This window comes from Lithobates pipiens, unplaced genomic scaffold (assembly GCF_037356315.1).
Source record: "Lithobates pipiens isolate NorthernLeopardFrog02 unplaced genomic scaffold, aLitPip1_a1.2 Scaffold_13, whole genome shotgun sequence".
NCBI lineage: Eukaryota > Metazoa > Chordata > Amphibia > Anura > Ranidae > Lithobates > Lithobates pipiens.
In genome coordinates this window covers 422,580,632-422,601,932 of record NW_027507718.1, presented here as the reverse complement: position 1 = coordinate 422,601,932, position 21,301 = coordinate 422,580,632, and the positions used below count along the sequence as shown (strand labels likewise).

Sequence of the window (21,301 nt, the reverse complement as noted above, 5' to 3'; positions counted from 1 at the left end):
ATGGTGCTGCTGAATAGCTGCCTGTTCTCGCGCATGCGCAGTATGGACACATCGCAGAGCTGGAAAGGCGATGCTAGCCCTTGTCGCTGCCCACTGACTCCTGGGAAATGATGAAAGCATCTCCCAGGAGCACTAGCGAGCACAGGAGCCGAGGGAAATGACATCAGGCGTCGTGGAGAGGAAGTGGCAAATACAAGGGACCCCATAGCAACAGTGCTGAAGAGATGAGTTTAAAAAAAAAAAAATGTCCAAATGTTTTTGCTGATGCATAATGCTGTTGATTTCTGCAAAGTTGATTTTATGGGTGGAACTCCACTTTAAAGTGGAGTTTCACTCAAAAGTGGAACTTCCGCTGATCTGCTTCCTCCCCCCGCCCCCCCCCCCCCCCCCCCCGGTGCCACATTTGGCACTTTGCAGGGGGGAGGGGGGAATGGGTACCTGTTGGTACCCTTCCAGACTTGCAGGAGACAGCACCGTCCTTCGAAAGTTCGGCCCCCCTTCTCCTTCCCCCAGCCGTTGGGCCAATTAGAAAGCATTTTGCACATTCACTGCCGGGTTCCCTTACCAGGAATTGCGGCTACAGCACCCAACAGCCGATCCGAAAATCAGCTGGGGTGCCGACATCGCGGGCTCCCTTGACAGGTAAGTGTCTATATATTAAAAGTCAGCAGCTCCAGTATTTGTAGCTGACGATTTTTAATTTTTTTTCCCCCAGGCAAAACACCGTTTTAATACATACAGTCTGAAGGAAAGAAGGGAAAAGGAGACATGATTGAAACCTTTAAATACATCAAGGGGGTGAATAAGGTTCAAGAGGGCAGTTTTTTCACTATGAAACCAAAATCAAGAACATGTGGACATGACCTCAAAATAACTGAATGAAAGTTCATAACTAATCTTAAAAAGTATTATTTTACTGAAAGGGTAGTTGATGATTGGAATAAACTACCAGCAGAGGTATTGAGACAGTAAATGGCTTCAAACATGCTTGAGACAAACATAGATTTATACTCAGACAAAAAAGTTAGCCAAAAAAAATGTGCAGACTCGATGGACTACTCGGCAGTATTGCCAATGAGATTGACATTTACTGACACAACACCCAAAATTTACTGGCACAGTTACATTTTTACTGGCATTTACAAAATTTACAAAATTACAGTTTTAAGTGCAAATTTCAGTATTTAGACTACAAACAAGTACAATATGCAATTAGAAATGTGATTTAAGGTGGATATAAAGGCAGAAAACATTTAATATTTTATTTTCGAAATAGTAAGTGAGTAGCTCAGGGAAAGGACAAGAAATTAGAATGGACAAGATCACATGCATGAAATTGACTTTCACAGTGACACTGACAGCAGTATAGATGATAATGGCACTTCACCGACATGACACGTCCCCTTATGAGTCACAGTGACAGTCTGTCTCCATGACAGGTGGTCCCTTCGGTCCACTCCAGTCCAAACAGCACTGACAGTCCCGCTCTTGGCTTGCCTTGCTCCAGTACTGTAGACCTGTACACGAGGCTCCGACCGCTCTCCTAGGCTTCCTTGCATCACATGACATGCTCAGGCACTGCCTCCACCAGACCCACCCCCTCCCCCCACTTGCGCCTCCCAAATACACTAGCATGCATTTGGATGGTCACGGCTGGCTCTGAACCAGACCTGTGCATGCGCAGGGCTGAGCTGAGTGTCACAACCATATTTTTAACTGGCAATTCTTTTCATTTACTGGCAGGAGAAAAAATGCCTGTTTTTTTACTGGCTGCCAGTAAAAATACTGGCGGTTGGCATCACTGCTACTCGGTCTTTTTCTGCCGCCACTTTTCTATGTTTCTATGTTGTTGTTTTACTTTTCAAGAACTTGGATAGGGAAGGGGATTTAGTGGGATACTCCAATAAATAGAACTATTTACAACTGAGGACATCTAACTAATCATTAAAGTAAAGTTCTGGTGAAGTCCTTGCTGATAGCAGATAGAAGACTTATCCTTGGCAGTAGCAGCAAAGTAGTTTCAGGATTGAGCAAAGTCCTTTAGTAGCAGTAATAAGTGGACAAAAAGCTCTTTGGAACACTAGCCAGTGTTCCCTTGTTTGGACCCTTAGCTGACGATATAGCACACCAGAAGGGGTTAAAACGGTTGTAAACTGCTGGACTTTTTCTCACACCCTGCAAGGTAAAGGCATAATGTGCTAGTATGCATCGCATACTAGCACATTATGTTAAACTTACCTGAAAACTAATCCCCCCCATGTGGAGATCTCACAGCTACAGCGGTCTTCCATCTTAACCTGTCTTGCTTCTGGGTTTGCGAACTCTGGCTCTGTGACTGGCCTGAGCCGCAATGACATCACTCCCACACGCAGGAGCTGCCGATTATGGCACAGGGCTCAGAAGGAACAGCACAGCTGGCTGTTCCTTCAGCACGCATGCGCCAGTAACATCACTGGCTGCATGTAATGTAAATATCTCCTAAACTGTGTCCGTTTAGGAGATATTTACACTACCGATAGGTAAGCCTTATTATAGACTAGGTAATAGGTAATTACATCAGATGCCCCCAGCGGAGTCTCTCCTTACATCAGGTGCCCCCAGCGGAGTCCCTCCTTACATCAGGTACCCCCGGCAGAATCCCTCCTTAAATCAGGTGCCTCCTTACATCAGAGGAGTCCCTTCTTGCATCAGGTGCCCCAGCAGAGTCTCTCCTTACATCTCAGGTGCCCCCAGCGGAGTCCCTCCTTACATCTCAGGTGCCCCGGCAGAGTCTCTTCAATCTGCCTCTTGTTAGACACAGACTGGCAGCAGGCCACAGGGCGGGGGGTTGGCGGCAGCTCCATGTGTATTTGCAGGTATCTTTCCCCGTGTGTTCAGTGGAGAGGGGAGGGGCCTCCGATCCGTGCAGCTAGCTGGCTTAATTGTACAAGTGAATTGTACACTAGCACATTATGTTAAACTTACCTGAAAACGAAGCCCCCCCCCCCAAGTGGAGATCTCACAGCTGCAGCAGGATTCCGTCTTCACCCGTCTTGCTTCCGGGTTTGCGGACTCTGGCTCTGTGACTGGCCGGAGCTGCAATGACATCACTCCCGCACGCAGGAGCCGCTGATTATGGCACAGGGCTCGGAAGGAACGGCACAGCTGGCTTTTCGCTCAGAGCGCATACGCCAGTAATGTCACTGGCTGCATGTAATGTAAATATCTCCTAAATTGTGCCCGTTTAGGAGATATTTACACTACCTATAGGTAAGCCTTATTATAAACTAGGTAATTACATCAGGGTCTCTCCTTACATCAGGTGCCCCCAGTGGAGTCCCTCCTTACATCAGATGTCCCCAGCGGAGTCCCTTCTTACATCAGGTGCCCCCAGCAAAATCCCTCCTTACATCAGGTGCCTCCAGTGGAGTCCCTTCTTATATCTGCGGAGTCCCTTCTTACATCTGGCCCCCACCAGAGTCTCTCCTTACATCTCAGGTGTTCCAAGCGGAGTCCCTCCTTACATCAGGTGCCCAGCAGAGTCCCTCCTTACATCTCAGGTGCCTCCAGCGGAGTCCCTCCTAACATCAGCAGAGTCCCTTATTACATCTGGCCCCCACCAGTCTCTCCTTACATCTCAGGTGTTCCAAGCGGAGTCCCTTCTTACATCAGGTGTCCCAGCAGAGTCCCTCCTTACATCTCAAGTGCCCCCAGCGGAGTCCCTCCTTATATCAGGTGCCCCCAGCAGAGTCCCTCATTACATCAGGTGTCGCCAGCGGAGTCACTCCTTACATCTCAGGTGCCCCCAGCAGAGTCTCTCCTTACATCAGGTGCCCCAGTAGAGTCCCTCTACCTGAACACAGACCGGCAGCAGGCCACGGGGCGGAGGGTTGGCGGCAGCTCCATGTGTATTTGCAGGTCTCTTACTCCACGTGTTCAGTGGATAGGGGAGGGGCCTCCGATCTGTGCAGCTAACCAGCTTCAGGGTACAAGTGAATTGTATACTTGTGCACTGAAGAGAGAAGCCGATTGGCTGCATGGATCGGAGGCCCCTCCCCTCTCCTCTGAACACATCGGGAAAGAGACCTGCTAGCCTCAAAGAGATCTCGCAGCTGCGGCAACATTTTTGTAGTCAGAAGCTGTGGCCAGTGCCAAAAAAAGTCCAGATTCCCGGTACAAAAGCAAAATCCCGGGATTTTCATCGGGACGCACTCAGATTGGGATGAGGGTCCAATTATCGGGATTGTTCCGGGACTGCTGACATTTAAGCAATAGTCACTGTTTAAGACAGGGTGCTACATATGTCTGAGAACTTTCCAACATTACTGCTAGAGTGTGCCCTCCTGCCTGAGCTAAGGGTAGATGGACTCTAGGAAGGAAACGTTACATGAATCGGAATCATTTGCCCTTACTAAAGATGGCCACAGCCAGAAATGCTAGGGGGGTGTTCCAAAGTGATTTCTCAACAAAATAAAGAATGTAGACATGGATGGATGAGTTTACTTTCAATATTAAAAATGGGCGTTTTTAGTGTATGTATGGCGCTCAGATACAGTTTAGTTTCACATCTGGTTCTTTTTATAGATGAATTTACAGTTAAATACTGCACGTAGTTGAAGAAACAAATAACGAGCGTTCAATCCTAATCATTTGAGATTTAGGAAGGTCTGCACACCAGGGTAGATTAGAAGTCTTCACTAAAATGGCAGATTTCGGAGACACATTCGGGAGGGCGGACTTCTGAGGAGATTGCTTCACTTGTTGCTTGTCTGGTGATTGGCTAAGAGGTTACTATGGGAATGTATTGACGCTCCCTAGCTCGCCGTCCGTGGTTGCCCTGGGTACACGCATGCGCGCTACGGTACTGAAGGGGCTTGTTACAGAATGAAGGTAAGAAGGCCGGGGAGGTTGGGGTTCGGGGTGTACACAGCACGTATACCCAAAGTTCTACACCTCCCACCGACATACAGGCTCAACGTCACCACACCGTGTTTACACGTCTACTCATTGGACCCCGATCCCTGCCTCAGAGTATTTATCCCGGGAAATGATTTCTAGGACCGTCCAGCTGAGCCTGAATGAGAGATCCAGTCCTTATAGTGTGACTATACTCTGTCCACCCCGTCTAATATCTATTCATCAGCAAAACAATGGTGGGGAAGGCATCTCACAGCAGTGCTCATTCATGGCAGCCTATGAGTCTATGCAGAAACCTGAGGAACCCCAGTCCAAAGTGGGGTCCCCCTTCACATCAGAGTCCCCCCCATCCCCCTCCGAGTCCTCCCCTCCCCTCCCCATTCACATCAGAGTCCTCCCCTCCCCCTTCACATCAGAGTCCCTCCCCTCGGAGTCCCCCCTCCCCTTCACATCAGAGTCCTCCCCTCCCCCTTCACATCAGAGTCCTCCCCTCCCCCTTCACATCAGAGTCCTCCCCTCCCCCTTCACATCAGAGTCCTCCCCTCCCCCTTCACATCAGAGTCCTCCCCTCCCCCTTCACATCAGAGTCCTCCTCTCCCCCTTAACATCAGAGTCCTCCCCAGATTCCCCCCTTCACATCAGAGTCCTTCACCTCTCCCTACACATCAGAGTCCCCCCTCCCCCTTTACATCAGAACCCCCCCTCCTCCCCTTCACATCAGAGTCCCCCCTCCCCCTTTATATCAGAACCCCCCCTCCTCCCCTTCACATCAGAATCCCCCCCCTCCCCTTCACATCAGTGTCCTCCACCCTAACCCCACCCTTCACATCAGGGTCCTCCACCCTAACCCCACCCTTCACATCAGGGTCCTCCACCGCAACCCCCCCATTCACATCAGGGTCCTCCACCCCAACCTCCCCCCTCCCCCTTCACATCAGAGTCCTCCACCCCAACCTCCCCCCTTCACATCAGAGTCCTCCACTCCAACTCCCCCTCCTCTTCCTCCACCCCGCCCCTTCACATCAGAGTCCCCCACCCTAACCCCCCTTCACATCAGGGTCCTCCACTGCAACCCCCCTCCCCATTCACATCAGAGTCCTCCACCCCAACCTCCCCCCCTCCCCTTAACATCAGAGTCCTCCGCCCCAACCTCCCCCTTCACATCAGAGTCCTCCACCCAAACCCCCCCTCCACATCAGAGTCCTCCAACACAACCCCCCTCCCCCTTCACATCGGAGTCCTCCACCCCAACCCCCCCTTCACATCAGAGTCCTCCAACCCCCCCTCCCCTTCACATCAGAGTCCTCCACTCCAAACCCCCTTCACATCAGACCATCCGTTCATGCAATATGGCCTGACCCCAGCTCCCTCCTATTATCAAATTGCTTCATGTGCTATACAGTTTGATAAACTCTGGGGTACTGGGTTTCCTCCCGGCTTACAACCACCTCCTCACTCCCTGGTGTTTTAGACTTGTACAATGATACCTGGGCACTGCAGTGTATCCTGTGTCCGTTTTTATGCACTGCCCACATTACCACACATGTTCTGAGGTCTGTAGGCTTTGCATTTTGCATGGAAAACAAGAGGTCTAGTCTTTGATTATTCCTTTTTGTGTGTGTGATCTATTATATATCCTTAAATCTTTAACAAATTGCTAGCTGTCACTTAAAAAATTACAATATTTTAGGGTTAGGTTTTTTACATTTTTTTATTTGATTTAAAAACTTTCAGTCCTGACGTTTTTACACTGTTGCTTTGATCTGTTCGTATTTTGTAAAGTGCTTTTTTTAAAGAATTGTGTTTGTGTTTTCCAGCGGGTATTTTGTTTGACTGAAAAGGGCTTGCTTGGACATCCCATTCAATATGTCTGGCAGAAGACATTAGGAAATTACATTGTGGTTACAGGGTAAGCATATAATTATCATACAACTACCTGGCTTGAAAGGAGAAGTATGACCAAATCTCTTAGCTATAGTTCTCCTGTGCATCACAGGAGAACACTTAGTTCTGCACTCCTGTGACCCAGATTCAGCCGACATCAGGCTAAAGCCCGCTGTCAGCTGATGTCACAGAGCCGGTTCAGGCTCTGCAGGGATCCCAACAACATTGTTGGAATCCTCCAAGAGGCTCAGCCTCTCAGCACGCCACTGAAAGCCTGAATCAGCCGCTCCCACACCCTCCACAGTCTGGGTCTCCAGTGAGCGCTGGAGGGGTAAGAACACAGAGCTGTGAATGATAGTCACCAATCTGTGCTCAGAGCAGACCCGGGAACTGAGCAATCAGCAGTCTTTGATCAGTTCTCGGTGTAGAGGTGGCAGGGGATAACATTGGAATCGAATCCCACACTTTTTTATTAAGGTTATAAACTGTACAGATATAAAACCATACAATACAAAATAGAAAAGTACCAGTACATAGTAACATTAGTGTCATACACCAGTTGTCACTAAAGAACTGGTATAAGGCTATTTTGGGCTGTGACCATAATTCTTAAGAGCAGAGGAGACATCCTCTAAAGAGAAGCTACATGGCCAGAGGACGCCTTTATCGAAGACGAGTGGGGTCGTCTCAGCCATAGATCAATCACGGTACCTGGTCTTTGTATTTGCGTACACAGCCTTCAAACTGGGAGTGGGACCAATAGCGGGCCAACCAGCGACCCCCATGCTGCTCTCCAAACTACCCTAAGGGTTTAATAAGTAGAAAGAAAAGAAACAGAGAAGAAAGGGATGAAGAAACCCACAGCTCTTTTAATAAAACAATGTGCTAAGGATGGTGACCCAGAACAACCCATCAGAAGTTGACGTTCATTCTATCTGGATACTATACATATGTGCAGCTTGTTGGTGTTTGACAGCACATACAATTTTAGCTTTTATTAGGAAATCAAGGAGGAACTATAGTAGCTTTGGTGCATTTGATATAACTATTATAAATTGTTATTTTTCATAGATAGTTTTAATAATTGGGCATGCTGGACTGTCAAACGCCTAGATCTACACTCTACTACAACACAACAGAGGGCAATGATTTGCAAATCTCTTAAACTCATATTTTATTCACAATAGAAAATATATCCAATGTTTAAACTAAGAAAATGTACCATTTATAGAAAAAAAAAAAAAGGTAATTTTGAAATTGATAGTTGGGACAGCAGTAAAACGCTGTCAAAGTAAGTGGTACTAACATGGAATAGTTGGAAGAACATTTTGCAACTAAATAAGTTAATTGGCAACAGGTTAGTAACATGATTGGGTATAAAAAGAGCATCCTTGAGAGTCAACGTATCTCAGAAATAAAGATGGACAGAGGCTAACCAATCTGTGAAAAGCTACACCTAAAAAGTGTGAAACAGATTAATAATAATAATGTTTCTCAATGTAAAATTGCAAAGAGTTTAAATATATCATCTACGTACATATCAAACGATTCTGAGAATGTGTAGAAATCTCTGTGCACAAGTTACAAGGCTGAAATGCAATATTGGAAACCTGTGATCTTTGGGCCCGCAGACAGCATGGCATTACAAACAGGCATGATTCTGTGTTGGACATAACTGCATGGGCTCAGGAATACTTCCAAAAATGATTGTTTGTGAACACAGTTCACCGTGCCATCCAAAAATGCAAGGTCTGTCTTGCAAAGAAGAAGCCATACTTGAACAGGATCCAGAAACGCTGCTGTCTTATCTGGGCCAAAGCTCATTTAAAATGGTCTGTTGCAAAGTGGAAAACTGTTATGTGGTCCCATGAATCAAAATTTAACATACTTTTTGGCAACCATGGGTGCCCAATCCTCTGGACAAAAGAGGGGAGGGACCTTCCAGCTTGTTATCAGCGCTCAGTTCAAAAGCCTGCATTCCTGAATTTGTAAAACCATAAATCTGTTTTTATGTAGATTTTACACAGCATCCCAATTGTTTTTGTAATTGAGGTTGTATTATCTGTGCCTGGAGAGATGGAGGGTGTGATACTATCAGATGACGCATTCAGTTCACTGACTAAATGTAAATGTAAAAAGTCAAAACGTTTAATAATATATAAAGTAATATAGGGAAATTCTATACATTCTCATGTAGCTTTAGGCAAACAGCTAAATACATATTGCATATACTCTTAACAGATATTCAAAGGCAGTGGATGATTTCAACCAGTATCCAAAACACCCAGAAACTTTTAAAGTGGGTTCTAAAGGCTGAAGGTTTTTACCTTCATGCATTCTGTGCATGAAGGTAAAAAAAAAAAACCTTCAGTGTGCAGCTCCCCGCTAATACTTATCTAAACCCGATCTCAATCCAGCATTGTGCACGAGAGCAGACTCTCCTAGGTCTCTCGCTCCTCATTGGCAGAGATGCACCATTGTCTCCCGCTGCTGTCAATCACAGCCAGTGAGGAGGGAGTGCAGGTAGGGCTAAGCCACACTCTCTGTGTCTTTACGACACAGAGAGTGGGGCTTGAGAGTGAGCACGAAAGAGTGTCCCCATAGCAAGTGGCTTGCTATGGGGACAGTCAGCAGTAGGTGGGGCTCTGAGAAGAGGAGGATCGGGGCTGCTCTGTGCAAAACCATTGAAAACAGCAGGCAAGTATGACATGTTTGAGATTTTTATTTTTATTTTTTTTATTTGCCTTTTACAATCCCTTTTATTATGGATTAAGAATGTTAACTATGTTGCTGTCTCTATGCATTTTATTATATATCTCTAGAGCGGATCATACAGTGAAAATATATGATCGACATGGCCAAAAGAAAGATGAAATCAACTTACCTGGGTAATAGGATCTTTATATTTTTATCATCTTTTTATTTTATATTCTATCTATCTATCTATCTATCTATCCATCCATCCTAATTTTTTAGCTTGTTTTTTTGCTATATACAGTACGTTTTAGTATACATTTGTATAATACAAGGGAAGATGATAGGGACATGCAGTTTTCATAATTTTAATATACACTACTGTGCAAAAGTTTTAGGCATGTATGAAAAAATGCTGTAAATTCCGAATGCTTTCAGAAATAGAAGTGTTAATAGTTTATTTTTATCAATTAACAAAATGGAAAGTAAATGAATAGAAGAGGAATCCAAATTCAATCAATATTTGGTGTGATCACCCTTCGCAACAGCATCAGCTCTTCTAGGTACACTTGCACACAGTTTTTAAAGGTACTCGGCAGGTAGGTTGTTCTAAACATCTTGGAGAACTAACCACAGGTCTTCTGTGGATGTAGGCTTTCTCAAATCCTTCATTTTTTTCGTGTAATCCCAGATAGACTCGATTATGTTGAGATCAAGGCTCTGTAGGAGCCAAACCATCACTTCCAGAACTCCTTGTTATTCTTTATGCTGAAGATAGTTCTTAATGACATTGGCTGTATGTTTGGGGTCATTGTCCTGCATCAGAATAAATGTGGGGCCAATCACATGCCATCATGATGGTATGACGTGTTGGATAAGTATCTGCCTGTAATTCTCAGCATTAAAGGACATGTAAAGTTTCAAGGTTTTTCACCTTAAAGCATTCTATGCATTAGGGTGAAAAACTGTCTTTTCTGAAGCAGCCCCCCAGAGCCCCCCTTTTTGTTACGTGAACCTGAAAGTTTCAGCGTCGAGGAGGAGCCCAGCAGCTCCAGCTGCTGTTTTGGGTCCTCATTGGATAGATTACTGTCAATCAAATTCAGTGACACAGGAGCCGGGTCCTGCTGTCCGTGTCAATGGGCAAAGCAGCGGGACTTGGGAGTGCACCCACATGGGTGCCCCCATGGAAAGCGGCTCTCCACTGGGGCACTCGATGAAGAGGAGGGGTCAGAAGCGCCGCCGGGGGACCCCAGAAAAGGAGGATCGGGGCTGCTCTGTTCAAAACACTTGCACAGAGCAGGTAAGTATAACATGTTTGTTATTTAAAAAATAATAAAATAAAATGAACCTTTACAATAACTTTAAGGAAACCATTGATCCTGACCAAATTTCCAACTACTTTGTAGAAATGCAGCCCCAAACTTGCAAAGAACTTCCATCACGCTTCACGGTTATCTGCAGACATTCGTTGTTGTACCTCTCTCCAGCCATTCGGCAAACAACCTGCTTCCGAGTACCGCCAAATATTAAACATTTTGACTCATCAATTTAAAGCACTGTTGCCATTTTTCGCACCTCAGTTCCTATGTTTTTATGCATAGCTGAATCATTTGTTTCCACATTGGAGGTATGGCTTTTTGGCCGAAATTCTTGCATGAAGACCACTTCTGGCCAGACTACTCTGGACAGTAGATGGGTGTAGTTCTGTGCTGATGGTAAGCATGATGTGTCTTTCATCTGCTACATTTTGTTTCCTTGGCTGAACACGGCGTCTACGGTCCTCCGCGTTGCCTGTTTCTCTGTGCTTGTTCAAAAGAGCTTAAACATCACATCTTGAAACTCCAGTCTGCTTGAAATCTTTGCCTGGGAGAGACCTTGCTGATGCAGTATAACTACTTTGTGTTTTCTTGCTGTGCTCAGACTTGCTATGGCGTGTGACCTGTGACATGAAACTGTCTTACGCATCCTCACCTTAGTAACAGAGTTTGGCTGTCCCTCACCCAGTTTTAAGCCTCCTATGCAGCTGTTTCTGTTAATGACTGTTTCAACCTACATATGAAATGAATAATCATTAGCACCTGATTGGTAGAACTGGATAATCATACACTTGACTCTAATACTAAAAAACCCCTGACTTTGTGCAAGTGTAAGAATTGATACTGGTTTGAAGCCAAAGTGTACAATATATAATTTTTTTTTTTTAAAGCTTTCCTAATTTATAGCATTTCTTCACATCTGCCTAAAGCTTTTGCACGATACTGTATGTCATGTCATTCTGTTTTGCATTAAGTCTTATAATCTGAATTTCATCTTTACTTAGCTCATGTGTGTCCATGGACTGGGACAAAGATGGAAATGCCTTGGCTGTTGTTGCTGATAAGTCTAGTTCCATATACATGTGGGATCCTAATACACGTAAAACCAGCCAGTTAGACAGTGGCATGAGGTAAGTCACATTTGCTTTAAATCTTTGATTTCTTGCCTTTTTGTGTATATTTTGTACAATTATTTAAAAATTCTTTATCAAAATGGCTACCGCGTGCAGCAGAATGAGCTAAACCATATAGGAGACATTTTCCTAGTGTGACCATAATGCTATTTTTTTAAAGCTTTAAGACCCCTTTCACACCAGGGCGTTTTGCAGGCGCTATAGCGTTAGAAATAGCGCCTGCAATCCGCCCTAAAGAAGCTGCACCATTGTGTGCAGTGTGAAAGCCCTGAGGGCTTTCACACTACAGCGGTGCGCTGGCAGGACATCAGAAAAAAGTCCTGCCAGCAGCTTCTTTGGAGCGGTGAAGGAGCGGTGTGTTTACGGCTCCTCCACCGCTGCTCCCCATTGAAATCAATGGGGCAGCGCTGTAATGCCGCTGGCAAACGCTGCTATTGCGGCGTATTGCCGACGGTTTTAACCCTTTCGCGGCCGCTAGCGGGGGTAAAAGCGCCCCGCTAGCGGCCGAAATGCGCCGCAAATCCGCCGGTAAAACGCCGCTAAAAATAGCGGCGTTTTACCGCCGACGCTATCAGCGGCGTGGTGTGAAAGGGGTCTAAGGGCAATTGCAAAGGCTTTATACACATTTTTAATCATTATGGTCCGAGGTAAAAAATAAAAATTGTCATCCATAGTGGCTTGGGAATCCTTTGTTATTCATTAAATTGTATATGAAGCCAAAACATTTTTGATATCTTGAATAGAGTATGGAATAGTTAAAACCTCTGTTGGATTTTTTTCCATCTGTGTTCCATTGGGGAGAACTCCTCCCTTCACTTCTTGTTCTGTAGAGTCAACATAAAGTGACAGGTCATCTCTCTAACTGTCAGGCTGGGTTCACACTGCCGTACAGAGGGGTTCACAGCAGGGGTCTGGTGCGTTCCTGTTCACCATTTCAGGTCCGATTTCGGTCCCAATTTTGGGATGATTTCAGACCAGAAGATGCACAGGACTACTGTGCAATACACTCTGCAGCCGCTCCGGAGATGTGTGAACCTGTGTTCTATCGATTTTTGCCCCCCGTCGTAACGTGCCTGCGCATACGCAGAACGGGAAGGCACTCCAGCTGATTTGCCGATCAGCTTGAGTGACGTCACCATAGTGCATACGCACATCGTAAGAGGTTTTTTTTTGACAGGAGATACCATTTCATGGACACAATTGAAAGCTATGCAAAGAGTGGAGGGACACCGTAGATGTCAGATTGTGCCTCGCTGTAAACCCGCGGTGCAACAGCGAGGCACAATATGACCAATACGGTGTCCCTCCTCTGTTTGCATAGCATTAAATTGTGCCTGTGAAATGGTATCTCCCGTCAAAAAAAGGTTCCTGTGATATGCGCAATAGTGACGTCACTCCAGCTGATCGGGAAATCAGCTGGAGTGCCGTTCCTTTCTGCACATGCGCGGTCACATATCGACAGAACACCGGCTCTATAGAGAGCCGGTCACAATCTCCTGACATGCGATATTGATGTGGAGAAATCTGCATCCAATTCGCAATAGTGTGAACCCAGCCTTCAACAACTGTCACTGGAACAAGTGTCCCATAGGAAGTTTTCCCCTCTAGTCTTGTTCTGGTGATAACTTAAAATTTTTAATTTCCACCCAATTTAATTCCCACTAACACTGAGAGAATGAACCTCCCCAAAAAAGTCACACAACCGAACATCTGTTCTAACCTACTCTATTTTAAACAAAACAAAACGCGTTGGTTTAGATACCCTTTAAATAAGTATTAGTTACATAGTTACATAGTTACATAGTTAGTCAGGTTGAAAAAAGACACAAGTCCATCCAGTTCAACCAAAAAAAAAAATATATACTATATATATATACACACATACATACATATATACATATACCAGCCCATATACCCAATTCTATACCCACAGTTGATCCAGAGGAAGGCAAAAAACCCCAGCAGAGCATGATCCAATTTGCTAAAGCAGGGGAAAAAATTCCTTCCTGATCCCCCGAGAGGCAATCGGATTTTCCCCGGATCAACTTTACCTATAAACTTTAGTACCCAGTTATATTACCTACACTTAGGAAATAATCCAGGCCTTTCTTAAAGCAATCCACTGAGCTGGCCATAACCACCTCTGCAGGGAGTCTATTCCACATTTTCACAGCTCTTACTGTGAAGAAACCTTTCCATATTTGGAGATGAAATCTCTTCTCCTCTAGACGTAAAGAGTGCCCCCTTGTCCTCTTTGTTGACTTTAAAGTGAATAACTCGACACCAAGTTCCCTATATGGACCCCTTATATATTTGTACATGTTGATCAAATCCCCCCTTAATCTCCTCTTATCAAGAGTGAATAAATTCAGTTCCTCTAATCTTTCCTCATAGCTGAGTTGCTCCATGCCTCTTATCAGTTTGGTTGCCCTTCTCTGCACTTTCTCCAGTTCCCCGATATCCTTTTTGAGAACTGGTGCCCAAAACTGAACGGCATATTCCAGATGAGGTCTTACTAATGATTTGAACAGGGGCAAAATTATATCTCTCTCTCTGGAGTCCATACCTCTCTTAATACAGGAAAGGACTTTGCTCGCTTTGGAAACCGCAGCTTGGCATTGCATGCTATTATTGAGCTTGTGATCTACCAAAACCCCCAGATCCTTCTCCACTATGGATTCCCCCAGGTGTACTCCCCCTAGCTTGTATGATGCATGCATATTCTTAGCCCCCAAGTGCATAACCTTACATTTCTCAACATTAAACCTCATCTGCCACATAGTCGCCCAATTAGACAGAGCATTGAGGTCTGCTTGTAAATTGGTGACATCCTGTAAGGACGTTATTGCACCCCATAGCTTGGTGTCATCTGCAAAGACGGAAATGTTACTCTTGATCCCAGACCCAATATCATTTATAAAGATATTAAAAAGTAAGGGTCCCAGCACTGAACCTTGGGGTACACCACTCATAACCTTAGACCATTCAGAGTAAGAATCATTAACCACTACTCTCTGAATTCTGTCTTTTAGCCAGTTTTCTATCCATCTACAAACTGATGTTTCCAAACCTGTAGACTTTACCTTACACATGAGCCATGTGTGCGGAACTGTATCGAACGCTTTTGCAAAATCCAAATATATCCGTCCACCGCCACCCCTCTGTCCAAGGTTTTACTTACCACCTCATAAAAAGAAATCAGGTTTGTCTGACAACTCCTGTCTTTCATGAATCCATGCTGTCTGTTGCTCAAAATATTTTTTTCCTGCAAGAACTCATCTATGTGGTCTTTTATTAATCCCTCCAGTATCTTCCCAACTATAGAAGTTAAACTAACGGGTCTATAATTACTTGGTAAAGACTTTGTTCCCTTTTTAAATATAGGCACCACATTGGCCCTGCGCCAATCCAGTGGTACTATTCCTGTCATTAATGAGTCCCTAAAAATTAGATACAATGGCTTTGAAATTACAGAGCTCAATTCTTTTAGGATCCGTGGGTGGATGCCATCAGGTCCAGGTGCTTTCTCCACCTTTATTCTGTCCAAATATTTCTGGACCATATCACTTATGAGCCATTGTGGATTAGGGGCTGCGTCAGTACCACCCCCATTGTGGACATGAGCTCCCCCATGCTCCTTTGTATACACAGAGCTGAAGAAAGTATTTAATAAGTTAGCCTTCTCTTTGTCCCCAGTCACCCACTCCAGATTATTTTGCAAAGGGCCTACATGCTCAGACTTAACCTTTTTACTATTAATATATTTGAAGAATTTTTTGGAGTTTGTCCTACTGTCTTTTGCAATCTGTCTTTCATTTTGAATTTTTGCATCCTTGATTTCCTTTTTACATATTCTGTTAATATTTACATATAAATGTTTTACATGCGTGTGTTCATATAATAAACAACTGTTTAAAAAAAAAAGACAATTAAACTCTATTCACACTTGTGCGACTTGTCATGCAACTTTGGACATCGAAGTCAATTGACAAGTCATAGCCCATTTTTTTTTAATAGCACCTGTTTCCTTCATAAACAGTCATATATCAATATTGTTTCTCTTACTTTAGAGATCAGATGGCTTACCTTCTGTGGTCCAAGGCTGGCTCGTTGCTAGCTGTTGGGACATCCAAAGGAAATCTACTGATTTATAACCTGCAGACGTCTCGGAAGGTACCTGTGCTTGGTAAGACTGCAAAATACCTGTGACTTTATAATAGACATATCATGCCTTAAGCCCCATACACACTATCAGATTTTCTGCTGATTTTTGTCTTCAGATTTACCAAAACCATGTAGTGCAAGGGCCTGCCTGATTGTATACAAATTGAAACTCCTAAGGTTTGATATTATAGGATATTATATGGTTTTGGTAAATCTGAAGGAAAAAATCATCTGCGGCTAGCTATTCCCGGAAGTGGGTGCAGATACCTGGATTATACAGGTACCTGCACCCCCCCTCCCCCCCGGAAAGGTGGTAATTGTGGCACAGGAAGGGGGGAGGGTTCCGATGAGCAGAACTTCCACTTGAGGGTGGAACTTCGCTTTAAGTCTCTCTGTATAGAAAAACTAAGATATGATTGAAACCTGTACATACTTAATGGGTTTGAATAAGGTTCAGGAGGGCAGTATTTTCAGTATGTAGTCAAGATCTGGAACATGGGGACATGACCTCAAACTTTTTACTGAAAGAGTAGATGATGCCTGGAACAGACTTCCAGCAGAGGTATTGAGTCAGTTAACATTAAGTGGATTCAACTGTAATCTGTTTCTATATTGTGGCAGGCATTTTATGTACTAAAATACTTTTAGAGGATAGACAAAGTTTTCTATTGTTGCTGACATTTTTGCAGGAACAATTAACAACAGTATTGTCTATAGGTACTTGCAAACATTTTTGCTGTCACCCCCTAGAGTTAGGCTAGGTACATACATAATGTCTAGGCTGAACAAAAAAAAAGTGAGAGGTCGCTATACTAATTTAACAATGTTAGTGCACCTGTCTCCCCTGCTGTGCTGTTGTGTTCTGACAGGGGAACTGCCCCCCGCCCCACCAGAACACACTGATGAGCACTGGCAGCCATTGGCTGATCGGTCGCTGGTTGGATGCTGGTTTTCCCAGCAAGACCGTTCAACAGACCGGCTTCTGTTGGACAGGCAGCTGTACACAATGGGGTTGATTTACTATAACTAAAGAGTGCAAAATGTGATGTAGCTGTGCATGGGAGCAACAGCTTGTCCAAATAAGCTTTGACAAAATCGAGAAGCTGATTGGTTTCTCTGCAGAGCTGCACCAGATTTTGCACTCTCCAGTTTTAGTAAATCAACCCCAGTGGCCGAATGTCAGACCGTTCCTGCTGAACCAGCTGATATTCAGATCTTGTACCCAGCTTTAGGGTAGACGTAATTGAGTGATCCTCACCCAAACCTCATATTGCATGATTGGAAGGCGAGGTTGGGTTAATTATTCACACAATAACTGGAAATAGATACGGGTAAAAAGTACAGAAATTATTACTACAAGATCATAATGGTTTTCATGATGGTATATTGATGTTATTGGACATAAACATTATAGTTTTCTTTATTATAAAGGAACAGATGATGTGGGTAAAATGACTTTCAGGTCTTACTGGTAACTTGAATTGCTGACTTGACTCTCTGCAGGTAAACACACTAAACGCATCACTTGTGGGTGCTGGAGCTCTCAAAATTTACTTGCACTGGGTGGGGAAGATAAAATGATCACTATCAGCAATCAGGAAGGAGACACAATCAGACAGGTATGTCACAGTTTGCCTATCATATTCTATTCATTCCGTTTACCTATAGTACATGTGTAGAACCCAACGCTGTATCCTGGAGTACAAGGCCCAGGCCTAGGGCAACACTTTGCAGGGGGGCAGCATGGAAAGAGTCCAGTCTGGCTTGCGCTACACTGTTAGTGTAGTGCCAGTCTTATGGGGCGGACTGGGCTGAGGGGCAAATTAGTCTCGCGCCCCCATAAAGCGGCCGCACTGTTTCCAGTATGGGGACAGCCCCGGCATTCCACAACTGTAGGGGGGGGGGAGGTGGCGCTTCTAATTTTGGCTGTCCTATCATCCTGGACCACAAACCTTCCTCACTGTGCTATATGTTTTCTGCTGCACCATTGACATGGTTATATCTTCTTATGCTGCGCACACACGATCGGAATTCCGGCCAGAAAAGACAGATGAAAGCTTTTTATCGGAAAATGCGACCATGTGTATGCTCCATCGGAATTTAGCTGTCCGAATTTGCGCCAGCCAAAAATTGATAGCATGTTCTCAATTTTCCCGATGGAAAACTGTCTATCGGAAATTCCGATCGTGTGTATGCAATTCCAAGACGCCAAAAATCACGCATGCTCAGATTTAACTGAGACAGAAGCTATTGGCTACTGGTTATTGAACTTCCTATTTCTAGTCCCGTTATATGTCACCGCATTCTAAACGATCGGAATTAGGTGTGACCGTGTGTAGGCAAGACAGCTTGAGCGGAATTCCATCAGGATAACCATCAGAGCTTCTTCCGACGAGAATTCCGATCGTATGTACGCGGCATTAGTCCTCTTCATAAAACGATCAGAAATTTGTGCTTAAAGTAGAACTATAGGTAACACTTTTTTTTCCGCTTTGGATAGAATAAGGGAGGGTTATAGCCCAGTCAGTTTATTTTTTACCATCCCTGTCCCATTGCCCCATTGCAGAGATTTCCCTTCACTTCCTGCACCATAGCCGAACAGGAAGTGAGATGAAATCTATGCAAATTAAGGGAATCCATTGCCCTCCCCCCCCCCAGGCTCTCAGAACTAGTGTCCCCACCTGAAAATTTCAGGGCGGGTCTTAAACAGCAAGGGGTGTTGCCTTGACAGGAAGGGGTGGGTCTTATTTAAATTAGGGGGTGCACGGGTTTAGTCAGGCCTAGGGCAGCACAAAACTTAAATACCCTACTGGTAAAACCCCCTATTAATAGATGTAGTGGAAAATCATTAGGAGCTGAAATTAATTAATGGATCTGCCTTTCATTTACCCCAAATGTGCCTATAACAACAGATTCAGATTCAGATAACAAAAATCAGATTTCAGCCACCATTTACGATGTAAGTTAGAAACCTGATCCTGATTGTTTCTTATACGTAGATATTGCTGACACTTTCTAGTCAGATATTTTATTTTCTGATGAAAAAATGTACTGTCCCTTGATAAATAATGTAACCTTGTGGGCACATTTAAGTTAAAGATGACTTTTGCATTGTACCATGTGCCTTCACATCTTTTTTTATTTTTTACAGAGTTTTCCAACAGTGCAGAAACCCAGGGCACTCTAACATGAAAATAAAGTCCATTTCCCATAGTCTGTTATTTTGCTCCCCCTCCCCCTTCTGCCTCCCACCTTAGTATTGGTTAATAAGACCCTCATAATGGTGTACCAGTAATGATGGAAGGGCCAAACTCGATTATCACAGGAGCTGGTTGCTTTGGACACCGACTCTACTCATATTCTCTTCCTCACATTTGTTCTCATGTGCTTTACTCCATTTTTAATAATGCAGCCCAAATGGTTTGTGTTTCCCGTAACAACATATCTGGTTTTGACTACCACTTCCAGTGCATGTTGGAATTAACAGCTTAAATCTGATTGGTTGCTGGCTATCGACGATGCTTATTGTAATGGTGGGCCAGTAGTAATGCATGGGAGGTGGCTAGCGAGAGTCAGCAATTAGGAGACCAGTCACATCTAACCCTGTGTAAGCTTCAGGTCAGGCCATGGAGCTTCTGCAGGGCCATCTATCTGTGCTCGTGGTGGCTGAAGACCGCTGTGGGGGGGGGGGGGGAACAAGGGGAGGGTATGTAAAAGCTGGAGGTAGAGATGCAGTAAAGTGAATCTGTTGCTTTGGACTTTAAGCTTTAAGGACCTCGAACAGGAGTTACCAGAAAAATAATAAGTATTGAAAAAAAACTGGTGAGTCAATAAATGGTATTCTTGGTTTACAGACCTCAGTGAGAATGGAGCCAAGCGACATCCAGTTCTCTGTTATGAAGACAGATGAAAGATCATCACAAGGCGAGAGCACAGTAAGATTTAAAGCAACAGTGTTACTTTTTTCATTAAATCTTCATTATTTGTGAAACATATTGTAATTAAATATATAAATGACTTGCGTCTACATATTTTTTGTTTGCTATTTTTCTTTATTTATAGGACCTATTTGGAGCTGTAGTTGACATCCAATTACAGATTACTATAGTAGGGTCTCACTTTATATTAGCCTGTATGACAAGCTCTGTGTTGACTAATAGAAGTATCTATATATCCTTTCTTCGCTTTATCCTTTTATCTGTTTTCTTTTGTATCCAAGTATCTAATGTAAGGGTAGTTACAGAATTTTTTTAGACATCAGTTTTGCTGTTCAGGATAATTAGTGCAATCTGCTGAACATAAACTCGTCATAGGTTTTCCTGTGCACCGTCTCAGTACTGTGTGATGGGCAGAGAAAGAGATTTTTAATGGCATCTCTTACCAGAAGCTGGTTTTGCAGAAGTTGTTGACCGTTTTTTAATAGGTGCTCAAGCTTTTCTTCTTAAGCTTGCATTCCACCTCTACCGAATGGCTATTCATTCAGTAGAGGTGGAATGCAACAGACATTGGTTTAGTGGATGGAGCTTAGTGATTTGTATGTATCCAGTTCTATTTTGTATACTTCCTGATTTGGGTAATAGTATTTTTTTTCACTCCTATTTTTAAATCTTTTTTTTCTGAATATTATGCCATACAAAGGCACATTTCTACATTATTATAAACTATAAGGGCAAAACTTTGTGGACACCTGACCATCATACCTATATGAGCTTGTTGAAAAGCTTTCTGCGAGATTTGGAGTGTACCATAGGCGCATTTGTGATGTTTGGTACTGATGTTAGACCTAGCCAGGTCTTTTTGTGCAACCTCTGTAATGCCTGGTACAGATCATGAGCTCAGAAGGAGGTCGCTGTACTAACGATGCTATTTTAGTACAGCTATCTCCTCACTGAGCTATTGTGTTCTGACAGGCCAGAACACACCGGTCAACTCTTGCAGCCATTCGGCAGATCTTTTTCTGGGATGCCTGTTCTACAGAAGTCAGACCGGCTGCTGTGTACACAGCCAAGTGTCAGCTGGTTTCTGTTGAACCAATATTTGGCCCATGTGTACCAGGCATAAGCTAGGGCTCTGTGTAGGCCACTCTAGCTTTTCTACACCAAACTTGCCATACAATGTCTATATGGACCTAGCTATGTACACACAGACACAGTCAGTCTGTCCTAGAGAAATGTCTTCCCAAAACTGTTGGCACACAGTTATAAACACTCAATT

At 44.1% G+C, this 21,301-nt stretch overlaps 1 protein-coding gene across 3 annotated transcripts in view; it reads left to right on the top strand.

Annotated features, from left to right (window-relative positions):
- The first annotated feature begins 4,748 nt into the window (after window positions 1-4,748).
- The window catches only part of WDR19 (WD repeat domain 19), a 77,343-nt gene continuing 60,790 nt past the window's right edge, over window positions 4,749-21,301 (top strand). For all 3 annotated transcript variants that reach the window (XM_077477630.1, XM_077477629.1, XM_077477631.1), the window contains exons 1-7: window positions 4,749-4,869; window positions 6,714-6,805; window positions 9,603-9,668; window positions 11,795-11,920; window positions 15,994-16,109; window positions 17,591-17,706; window positions 19,942-20,022. In XM_077477630.1, coding sequence (XP_077333756.1) covers window positions 4,864-4,869; window positions 6,714-6,805; window positions 9,603-9,668; window positions 11,795-11,920; window positions 15,994-16,109; window positions 17,591-17,706; window positions 19,942-20,022 — 603 coding nt within the window. In that variant the 5' untranslated portion in view covers window positions 4,749-4,863. The remainder of the gene's footprint in view (window positions 4,870-6,713; window positions 6,806-9,602; window positions 9,669-11,794; window positions 11,921-15,993; window positions 16,110-17,590; window positions 17,707-19,941; window positions 20,023-21,301) is intronic.